Genomic DNA, 12,203 nt, shown 5'->3' on the forward strand with positions numbered 1-12,203 from the left:
CGCTCCCTTGAAAGTTGTTTTATTTTGCGTGCAACGTTTCGAGCCCCCGTCTCTTCCTAGCCTGAGGAAAAGCCAGGGGCTCGAAACGTTGCATGCAAAGTAAAAAAAACCTTTCAAGGGAGTTATATGGTGTGCGGATCACTTTCTTATTTTACTTTTGGAGTCATTTCTCTGATCCAGCACCCATCCAAAACAGTGAAAAGGGATGTGCGCGGTCACACGTCTACTTAATTGATACAAATGCATTACCTAAAGTGGTCCTTATTAACATAATGCCTTTCAGACATTTGGAAATGAGTGTGAAGGAGAAAATGATATCTTAACATTCATTTGGACAGAAAGACAGCAAGGAAACAGGAGGCTCAACTTGTAGAGCTTTCACCTCATTCTGGTTCTTCACTGTCAGGTCTCTGTTGAAAACTGAATTCTCTCTAAAGAAAGACTCTCCAGAAAACTTCCATCATCTGTCCATCATCGTCATTATCTGAGCCCTTCTGTATGATATCAAGTCACTTCTTTCTATTTCTTTTGACAGCATTCTTCAAGCAGGAGGCTGAGATGCCTCACATAACAAGGAATGTAAGAGGGTCAAAAAGAATGCTTAAGCTAAGTCAAACCTCCACGTTATACATTGATTAGTCAACGACAGTTTAGAGACCAGACTGTTGACATATGTGTATGTTTTGGTCAGATTCAGGGTGACTTCATAACCCTACACACTGGTATATTTCAGGCAATCTTTTAATGAAAAGGCAAAAATAAACTGATCATGCCTAGATAGAGATCATGACAGACAAAAAAAACCTTTGCAGATTTACCAGAATGTTAAAGAAAACAAAAACAAGATGTTGAATGCCTCAAGCTAGCATCATGAGTTAAAGGGAATATCAGAAAAAGAAACCCACTACACTCCAACCATGAAAGTCTCAAACAACTTGACAGACTTCACAAGCTCTTAGTCCGATCATTTTCACAAACAGCTTCACCTAGGTCACTATTCTTACAGCACAGACACGCAAAGGCTTCAGTAAGGTCACTCCCAATAGGCTTTTTAACCAGACAGCTATACTCTTCCACCATCAAACAGACTTCAGGACAGACCACTATACCATGGATTATATGAGGGTGAACACTGCAACACTTCAGGCCTCCTGCTTTAACCTGGTGTGATGCGACTGATTGGCATATGAAATCTTTGGTGCAAAAGGGGTTTATTACCCTTGTTGTCCCCCAGTGGGTCAATCATCTGTCTGCTCACTCAAGAGGACATTTCTAAAAATGCCTGCTAACATGTGTTTCATATATTTTGTACAAAACGGCAGTTTCCGTGGATCCATGTGGACAAGTAAAACAGAGATTTTTAGATTAAACAATGACGTGAAAAAGGGCAAGAGCAAAAATATAGTCACATTATCAGCTGTAGTTTGTGTTCTAGAGTGTAGGGAGATATTTCTGAAACGAGTGTCTTGTGGACAGAATTAAAATAATAATCACGGATAAAAAAAGGTCAGTTTTAAATCAATTATAAAAGATGGTAACACTTTACTTGACAGTATCGACATAAGAGTTACATGACAGTCATGAACACATAACCCTAACTTGTTATGACAAAATCCGAATGACACTCAATGACAGAAGTGTTATGTCATAAATGTTTATGACTTGTTTATGAAACGTTCATGACAGTGTCATGTCACTCTTATGTCGATACTGTCAAGTAAAGTGTAAACAAATATATAAGATATATAAAATATCTAAACACATGTAGGCCTTTCTGGCCAATGCTTACACAAACAAGGAACTTAGATTTGATTTTGGTTATTGCGAGACAGGGACAAGGGTCTGCAGTCGTCGGAGTGCTCTTGTTTGGTTAGAGATGGGATTTGTAGAGCACAGGGGGAGCCAAGTGCAGGGCTGGAGTCCTCTCCTCAGGCACTCAGGGAACCTTCTGCAGAATTCCACCGCTCCTGACACATTTACAACCACTGGACACACTTCAAAAAGGGCCACTATCACTTCCTCTTATGCAACGCTCTTTGGCTCACAGGCCCTGAACTCTGGCCCTTAAATCAGACGAAGACAAAAAGATGGAAAATGTGGAAAATGGCAGGGTAGAAGCAAGCAACAAGAGGGACATTTGCAAAAAAAATATCAACATCTGTTCCAAAAAACATCTATTACAAGTGTTACCATCAAGGCCAATAAATGAGCAAGCAGCGGGATGGTTGTAAGGGAGACATACAAATGAAAGAAGCAGGGGTGACGAGCAAATGACCGGAAGAAAGAATGACGTACACAGCATGGGTTGGTTGCTCTATCCAAAAGCCCCAGCTTCCTGCCTTGGGGTGGGAGAAAAAAGCTGTCTCAAATTAAACTACTTCCGCTAGCTCCGGAGGGCGAAAATAAAGCACAGCAAAAGGGACAGAGGAAGAGAGACAGAGAGGCAAAAAGACAGGGAGAGTGAGAGTCCAACATTCACAATTTACACATCATTGTGTTTTGCTAGCTCTTGGTAAACCTTTTTTTGGAACATCTTTTCACTTTAATTCTCTCTCTCTGGTCATTAAAGCTACTGTATGTTTTCATTCACTGATGTGACAATACATAGTTAGATCAATAAGTGTTTAAAATATGATCAAACTAACGTGTAACTGTACCTGGATAGCATTACAACTGAGCACAAGATCTCATCTTTGTCTAGCTCAGGATATAATTGATCTTACTTACAGCATTGGCTCAATAAGATTGACTATTTTCTCATATTTCTTATATTCAAGTCCAAAGAAACAGCCATCCTCTCACCTCAGTCCAAGTTCAATTTATGTTCTAGGTCTATTTGAAATACTCTTATCCCCCCTCATTGACCTTTATTTGTCTGAAATAACCAGCTCTTGAGAAAACTTGGCTGGCCTAACAGCCTGTAAAATGTGTTTGTGATTGTGATCAAATCAAGGCCTACTAGCGCCACATGAGGACTTTTGCTTTTCTAGTGTTTCGCTTGTAATTCTCAATCTGGATAGGATTGATTTCTTAGATTGATATTGATTATATTCAACTTCTTATGCCTGTCAGACAGGGTATTGCCTGAAAATGGAAAATATGATAATGATTTCGGTTTGTTTACATTTAAGTGTACTTGGCTAGTGTCACGACCCTAAGGAATGTGTTTCACCACACACAATGTGGTACTGCCAGTGATATGTACAAAGGAACTTGTCTTTCATCATTTAAATTGCATAGCACTTTTAACAATTATTTAAACTTCCTACATCAATGCAGATTTTTTTTTGCACTAGAATCTCAATGTATTAATACAACAATGATGATAATCTCGAGCCCTAAGAGCAGTCACCATAACTCAATGGGAATGGTGATTAGACAATAATGCCCAGCACGGCTGACTTAAAAAAAGTCAGCTACACAGCAGTTAAGGATTCATCTCTCTGTGGAAGCTCCTCCACACCAAAAACGTTCGTCTGATAACCAGCCAAGCACTAGTCAATCTTAGCACACAGTTTAAAAAAAAATGACACAATGCCTGCAGTGTTCAACAGGGAAAAGTAATGTTCCACTGCCGGCTGGCTGCTGGGGGAACCATGGGGACTGCCTGTGTTCCAGATTTTACAGATCACCAAGAAAAAGAAAAAAAAAACTTCAACTTCTTCAAACACAACTACTGCCTTAAATAACCTGGAGTATTTTAGTCACAACAGAAAGAAATCCCTACTGTTGGAATTTAGTTGGGGATAGGGCATATTAGCAGCAGCTTGTGTCTGAAATTAACCATTTCCATGGTCATGCTGGCTCACTGAGTGGTGTGAAAAAAGCATTTCGGTCTTGAGAAAATTACACTTCTTTTCCATATGCGCAATGTGTGGAGGAAGGTTTTCACACAGAATTGGATTGTTATGCATATTCTGTGTTTGAGAGTGTGTATTAGTGCGTATGCGTGTGTGAGTGTGAGTGTGTGAGAGAGACTGTGCAATTACAGGCTTCGACAGCAAGCTCTCAGAAGTGCTACCCGCCCTGTTTTTGCAGACACCCCGAGCAGACGCTTTACAAAGCTGCGAGGACAGTTTTTTTTTTTTCTATGCCATAGCCAACTTCCAAACAATCCATTAATTACTGAATTCTCAATTCTCTTTAACAAGTTGTGAACATTGGAAAACTAACACTCTGTTAACATAGAGAAAAGCTCTCAAAATCACTTCAGGAAATAACCACCCAGCCCTGATTCAGACATTGAAACGAAAAAAGACACAGAGAGATGAAAAATAGATGAACAAATCTTTCACCAATCTTTGAAAAAGTAATAGAAAGAGTGTTTCCTCGCTGTTTATTATAAAACAAAACAAAACAGATAAGTGAAGGACTCACGGAAGAAGTGCTTAAAGAGGTTAGCCATATCCATTTTCACCTCCCCACCGGCGAGTCCCAACTTCCCTCTGCTGAGCTGCTATTCCATGTGAAACTCCCACAACTCAGAGAGGAATCTCACTGCCCTCCAACTCCACAGCTCCCCATGTGATCAGACTTGACCAATGAAGAGGCTACTTTCCACACTCAGCCCCCCCTCACTCACCCCTCCACTCATGTACACACACACACACACACACACACACACACACTTCAGGTTCCAAACGAGAGGAAACGGTCCCATACCACCCAATGATTCATCACCAGCACTTTTGAAAAGAGAGGAAATGAGACTGAGCTTTTATTTTAGATAGTTCTTCTTGTCCCATCAAGTTACACATTTTTTTGAGAAAAAAAAACAAAAAAAACAATTGACTTGTTCACAGTGGTCCTAGTCATGTGTTGTGCCGTATAGCAACAAGCTCAAAACACATCCACTGAACACCCCCCACCCCCCAGGCCAGGCCAGCACCCATCTGCATGCAGTCATGAGGAGACCGTGATCAGCCCCTCGGCTCCCTTTGGGGCTCTGCTCGCGGGCTAAAAGAGCCTACTACTGAGATCATAACACTGTTGGGCCGCCTGCATTCCTAATCCTCATGTCTCATCAGGGCAGGGCTGTAACAGTTATCTGTACAGGATTGCATCTGCTCTGCATGGCAGCATGCTGATGACTGTGGCCTACATCAATTTGAGGCTAAGTATCAGCAGCACAGTCTAAAAAACACAAATCAAATGTTCATTCAAGTTTGAATGTTTTGGTACAGGTGAGAGAGAAAGGTTATGGCCCTAACAAGTGCTTTCTTTTAAAACAGGAGCAACAATCAGCTGTCCACACTAGCTAGCCTACACTGCACAGTATTCTGCCCTCAATAGGACCTATATTTTTTTTTAGGACAGCACTTGTAAAGTTTTCAGGCTGTCACCATACCATGGTCCATATTTGTTTTATTGCCACAAAACAGCAAATAATGGTCTAGACATTTATTTGCTCAATAACTGAATGTAACCGGGCAATATTACGAACCAGATCCTTCATACTGAACATAGTTGCTTGTGCTGAATGGCAATGTTGAAGATTACAGGCCTAAAGTATAAAAACTTTCCAAAAAAAAAAAAAAAAAAAGGCCGTAGGGTGCTTTATTTGTGCAAATGTAGTGATTTCTCTGCTACAACATAATGGCTTTTAGCATACTAAACAAGATACCAAGAGCACATAACCAGGGGTTGGCCATTTTAATAATTCAGTTTGACATCATTCTTAGGCTTCATAATGATTACTGTGGTCAAACACATAATAGGAATTGTTATGGCAACCTAGTTAACCAAGTGTAGAAAATTAGCTTGTTAAACTTCTTTACAAGTCTCTCTCTCTCTCACACACACACACACACACACACACGTTACTCATAATGAAACCTGGTCACTTCATGCACAGTCCACGGCTGAATTTCCTGAGCCTCATTTCTGTGAATTTCAGCTCTCACTTCACATGTGTGTTTAGCAAGACCCAATTTCTCCTCTAGAGGCATATGCGCATTCCCTCGCGCACATTAGAGCAAAGAGAAAACAATTGAAACAGGCTTCCTTTTAAAATGAGTAGTGATAAATTATGTTGTTTTGATTTTCACCAAAAAAAAAAAAAAAAATCTGGGAGAACATAACTGAAGACATAGATCTTCTGATTTCAAGGTTGAAGCTATGTCCTGTTTTATAGCAGAAGTAAAATGGAAACATGGTACAATTTTCTGAGTAATCATTAAAGCATTCCCAAATGAAGAAACCAATGTTTCTACATAGGCTACATAATACTAAGTTGCAAGGCTGCATTATAATGTCAGTTCATTGGTAAAAGTCCTATAGGTACTAATAATTTCCTGAGCCCCATTAAAAATGATTAGTTGGACTCAATCCTCTGACCAATTATCTTGCACTTGGCTCAGACCTTCCCCTTCCTTCTATAATACAGGCGATAACAACAACTAAGCCCCTGCAGCCCTTTAAATAAAAATAATTGATTAATCATTGCATCTGCTCATTACTCTATTCCTGCCATGTTTCCTGTTTTTCCTCCCCAAACTGCCTGAATTCAACCACAGGGTGTAAGCAAAATAGACGATTCATGTATCTCTCATTTATTTGGAATCTTTCTTTGCATAAAAATGTTGTTTTTGATCTGACCTCAATTTGCACTGCTCCACTCAGACCAGTGCACAGTAAATACGTATCATAGGAAAGGTCCCAATTACCTGATAAGACAAGAGGAGAGGATCTGTTCACCAGCAAGACAAGATGAGAGTCAGTTTTCTAACTATCGGGCGTGCTGTACATCTATGCATCTGTGCATCGGCTGTGTATGAGCGCAAGTGTTTGTACACCAAGGTAAGCAACATGAGAAGAAAAAAGAAAGCATGCTGCAGAGTAGCAAATCTTCCTGTCTGGTCTCTGCTTGTGGTTAATGAAGCAAAACTGAGAGAATACACAGAGCAACTTTGAGAGATTCACCATGATACCAGCCTATTGTTACAGTGGCCTCATTTCAGTCACTTTTGAAGACTAATCGCATGTAGTGCACAATAAATATGGATTTATTATTATAAAAGAACACTTAACAATAGTTAGAAATACAAGTGGACAGGAATATTAAGCAGCTGACTGGAATATGGTATCAAAAACTCTTTGCTTTGGAAGGTGTGAAGGAAAAAAAACATCCCTACCTAGTGTGTCTTTGAGGTTTTTGACGATCGAGGCTTTTCTTGCACTGTTTTTCCTCTCCACATAGTTGGAGGGCACAAAGCCAGTCTTGTTGGTGGCGTTGCGTACGCGCCACCAGGACTTGGAGTCGTCCAGCAGCCAGAGGCGTTCATTCTTCTTGATGTCCAGCTCCTGCTCCTGCTGGGCCGTGTAGTCAAACTTGGCAACAACAATCACCTCTTCCGTCATCTTGGATTTGACTTGATACTATGAAGGAAGAGGGCCAGAAACTATAACTCCAGGCAACGAGTGTAATTGTTTCTAGATGAAAGAGATGGCATCTGGAAATGTCTAGCTCAAGACAACCATAACAAGTAATGAACAAGAGATGGACAGAGAACCTAAGGTCATTCTGAATGATTCTTGAAAAGATGATTGATTAAAATCGACAGGGAACATTAGCCAGACATATTGCAGACAACAGACTAGAAAGTTCTAGATCCTTTACCCATAATCACATCACCCCTAAGGGGTTTGGGCCAATGAATTTTAGTGAATGTCAGTTAAGCCTCAGTGCTCATCAGCTTCTGGCTGTTGAAGTGGCAGTAGCCTACACCACCTGGTCTGCTACCGCTCTCTGGAGCCAAAAGATGAATTTCATACATGAATTGATACAACAAATTGATACAACAAAATATCTAAACCTTTGGAAGTTTTAATTATTATTATTTTTTCAATATTCTGAAATAAATCAGTATTGAAGGTGTGCATGATGTTTTGTATGCTGTTTATGAAAACAAAGGCATATTTATTGACATAGTGTACACCTGTAAATGTCACATCACCATTCATCCATACAATTCTTGTGTTTTATGTACAACACATCTTTTCATTAATGCACATTGATAAAGCATTTCAGTACATATTGCATTTTCTATGACTGTATAATGTGACAAATACCTTTTATTTGATATGCTAGAAGGCTGCATATTACAATATGCTATTTAAATAAAAACTAACATGTATTACAGCATTACCTACCTGCACCACATCAAAGCTGGAAGCTTAAGAATCCAGTTGTTCTAGTGTGAACCTGCAAGAAAGAAAATAAAATCACTTATTGTTGTAACAGCAGTTTTACAAGTTCTAAAACATCTTCACTGACTGGAACAGTACCACAGTATTTCACTGTTCCATATAGGTTTTAAATGGTTACTTACATATACAGTACTTTTTGCCGAGGAAGAGGCAGGATATGTGTAGACAACTGCTATATTGGTGTTACAAACTAACCCCATGCATTTCTACGGAGGATTATTTGAGTGCTGTGTCTCCTCATTAGAAAGTATGAATTGTTAGTGAGGTATTTACAGGCTCTTTCTTTCTTCGGCGGCTGCAGAGGTTTGGTGTGTACTGTGAGATACTGTCCAACTTTTACCGCTGTGCCATTGAGAGTATCCTGTCTGGCAACATCACAGCATGGTATGGTAACAGCACTGCCCATGACTGCAAAGCTTTGCAGAGTGTCGTCAGGTCAGCGCAGCGCAGTGCATTACAACGACTGAGCTACCAACTATCCAGCACCTTTTACAGCCAGTGCTGCACGAGAAAGGCCAAGCGGATCCTCTCTGAGCCCAGTCATCCCAGCCAGTCTCTTCACCCTCCTACCATCTGGTAGAAGGTACAAGAGTAGTCAGGCCTGTAAAAGCAGATGCAGTGATGTGATGTTTCCATCTACAAACCATCAGGATGCTGAATTGTCACTTCACCCACTCGTAATGTGTAAAGCTCCTCAATATTTTATTGCTCGTCACTTTATTTCCTTTTTTTATTTCTAATACTCACCCACTTTTCAGTCTTGTTTATTAGAAATTAAAACTATCCAATTGATTATTCTTTAAAGTTGAGCTGGCTCCTGAGCACAAGATTTTTCATTATTGATAAATGTCTATTTATGAGAACATGACAATAAAACTTCAACTGGACAGGAGAGGTGATGGCCTATGTAGCATGCAACAAGTGGCATACTGCCTTGTTTGACATCATTGACATGAGCCAAGTCGGTCTGCCTGGACCACCAGATGTTATGGACTTCTGTCAACCAACCACCATCCTGACAAATATCACTGAATCAAGCAAGTAAATAAGCGTTTAGCATAGGCTAACAATTAGATTTTGCCAACAGGTGATAAATGCTTTCCACTCGATTGATCATCTCTGCTAACTTTGTTGTTTGTTGTTGTTGTTGTACTGTTTGATGTGAAAAGATCTAAGCCATGCAGAATGAAACATTGAAACTGAAGTGTACGGTACTGCAAGACAAACTTTAGTAGATTGTGTGAAAAAAGGACAGAAGTCACCCATTATTTTCAAATGTTCAACTGCCTCACTTGCCAAAAGGTAAGTATACAATCTGATGGGTTTATATTTCCGTATTTTCTGATGTAGTTAGAACTTCAGCAGGACTTCCTTTATGGGGAATGTAGCCAGCAATTGTCTATTGTCCACAACATGACTCAGAGGGAATGGTGAAAGGAAAAGGCATAGACAGGGAAAGACTATATAAATAAATATAGAGAAAATATAATAAAATGATCTTAAGAAAATGGCTTTTCACCTTATAACTGTCATGATGGATGATGGTCTTTTTACTGCAAGGAAAACTAGGAACTGGCTTTTTTAATGTCTTGCTCTTTTCAGCAGGAACAAATGCTTTGGGAATGATTCTGAATAAATTGTACCATTCTGAAGTTATACAACTGTAACAAAACAGCTTAGGCTCATTAGTGGTAGCACAAAAAAGATGGTTGAGGCAATCTCTGTGATGTTACAAATGACTAAGCAGAATGAAATGCATGTCTTAACTTAATTGAATTCAATGCAGTTTAACAGTATGGCCTACCACTTCCTGGAGTAACACTTTCACTTTAACATGTCATGGTTCATCTGTTGACAATCCGTAACAACATTCGCACTGAATTTTAAATTAATCATTTGCCAAATGTATTGCTGGTGTAAGTGTTTTTTTTTAATCCTTTATAGAAGGCGTCTCAGAGTAGTTCTCTACGGTTAGGCATAGGTCACAAAACTTTAGCCCATTCACCGTTCTATTTCTCAAAAAAACTCCTTATTAAAGCAAGTGATTTAGACTCAAATAGACATCTTAGCAGTACAGTATTCCACATAGCAGCTTACAACATAGACATTCTGCAGACCTACAACATAGCAAGGGGCCTCACATAGAGCCTATCCCTTTTCCTCAGATCTCAGATCAAACAAGCGATCGCTAGTGCCATGTGAGCAGCAGATGATACAGCCTGCAATCAAAGTAAGGGGCATTTGGGACAACGATATGCAGAAAACTGGGTTTCAACCAACACTTGATCTGCAGAGAAAAAGTTGAAGTAGAGGCTGGAGAGGAGAGAAGGAGCAACCAGTCAAAGAATACATCAAAATCCAAACCGGGTCAAGTGTTAATGTAACGTGAGAATTAGCCATTACAAGGCTCGTAAATTATTCTGTCAAATATCAGATGAAGCAGAGACAACCAGCTGCTCTGCCTAGCTATGTTACTATGCACACGTACCCTTTTCAACTCACATAAAATAACAACAACATCACAAGATATCCCCCTCAACCCTGCACTAATGCAGTGATACTCCGCCATCTATTCTATCCAGAAGCTCCTCTCAACAGTCTGAGTATTCAGGAAGCTCTAGGCACCAGCACCACTCTCTTCAGAGTTGACTCAATAAAACCATGGAGATGTAGAAGGAGTAGAGCATACAGACCCTGGCAAACTCTCCCTCTGCCAATCCAACTTAATATGAAATTGTACCATCAAGCACTCTAACAAAGCCCTCCTTACACTGAAAAACTTTGCAAAGATTTTTTTTTTGAAAGACTACAGTCTCAGACCCCCTCACATTAAAAGACAAATCGAGTTTTTAAATCACAGAGACTATGATTTTAACGACTAGGGATCTTGCAGGGTCACCGATTACAAGACTGCAACTAGATTCCTTTCAATTATTTCCCATTGTGCACTAGATATCAGCAGGAACTCAAACGATAGCCTACTCATATCAGTCATATTTTCGTGTTTCTGTGGCATCCCTAAATGATAGAGTTGGAACTGAAATGGAATAGCCGACTAATATTTTTTAAGAAACAAATTAGCAAATTATCATATTCATGGGTTTCATCAGGTCGCTTGCCACAGGTGTATAAAATCAAGCACCTAGATTATGAATGCAGACTGCATAGTGGTGCTTGATTAATGCACCTGTGGCAAGGGACCTGATGAAACCCATGAATAGGCTACAGCTGTCACCTACTTTGCCCCTTCGTGTTTGGTGGAGCGAGGTCACTATTGGTTTTTACATTGTTTACGTCCTTATTTGCATGAGCCACGACTAAAAGACTTGCGAAACATGTTTGATATTGTCGTAACGCCAAAAGTTACGATGGAGTTGACAGGAGCGCGCCATGAAAATGTAGTCGTTGACTGTGAAATCACACGAAAATCCTACAATGTAAGGCCGGCTAAAAGAGTGTTTGTCTGTCTGGGGTCAGATGGGATTGTACAGTATAGTATAGTATAGTATATAGTATACTCTTTTGATCCCGTGAGGGAAATTTGGTCTCTGCATTTATCCCAATCCGTGAATTTGTGAAACACACTCAGCACACAGTGAACACACAGTGAGGTGGAGCACACACTAATCCCGGTGCAGTGAGCTGCCTGCTTCAACGGCGGCGCTCGGGGAGCAGTGAGGGGTTAGGTGCCTTGCTCAAGGGCACTTCAGCCGTTCCTACTGGTCGGGGAACCCTCTGGTTACAAGCCCGAAGCTCTAACCAGTAGGCCACTGCTGCCCCACCGTTACATGAAAGTCCCATGACTCAAATTGCAGGGAGTAGGCCTATTGGAGATATGATGAAATGCCCTAGACAAATTTCTTAAGAATAATTTAAAAAAAGTACCCAGGCTTATATGAACAGCACAAGTGAGAGGAGAGATAGGACTACATAATCTCACGGGATTTGTAGAGAACTATTGTAGAGAGATAGCCATATTGTGGAAAACTGGGCCT

General features: G+C 40.2%; 1 protein-coding gene across 2 annotated transcripts in view; it reads right to left on the reverse strand.

Annotated features, from left to right (window-relative positions):
* nck1b (NCK adaptor protein 1b) overlaps positions 1 to 12,203 on the reverse strand; it is a 30,421-nt gene that overhangs the window by 4,915 nt on the left and 13,303 nt on the right. Inside the window, exons 2-3 of one of the 2 annotated variants that reach the window (XM_048266162.1) lie at positions 8,152 to 8,203; positions 7,134 to 7,377 (exon numbers count right to left, since the gene is read on the reverse strand). In XM_048266162.1, coding sequence (XP_048122119.1) covers positions 7,134 to 7,359 — 226 coding nt within the window. In that variant the 5' untranslated portion in view covers positions 7,360 to 7,377; positions 8,152 to 8,203. Of the gene's footprint in view, positions 1 to 4,377; positions 4,482 to 7,133; positions 7,378 to 8,151; positions 8,204 to 12,203 lie in introns of those variants that run through there. The other variant, XM_048266163.1, reaches the window with a different exon arrangement.

This window comes from Alosa alosa, chromosome 16 (genome assembly GCF_017589495.1).
Source record: "Alosa alosa isolate M-15738 ecotype Scorff River chromosome 16, AALO_Geno_1.1, whole genome shotgun sequence".
Lineage (NCBI taxonomy): Eukaryota > Metazoa > Chordata > Actinopteri > Clupeiformes > Clupeidae > Alosa > Alosa alosa.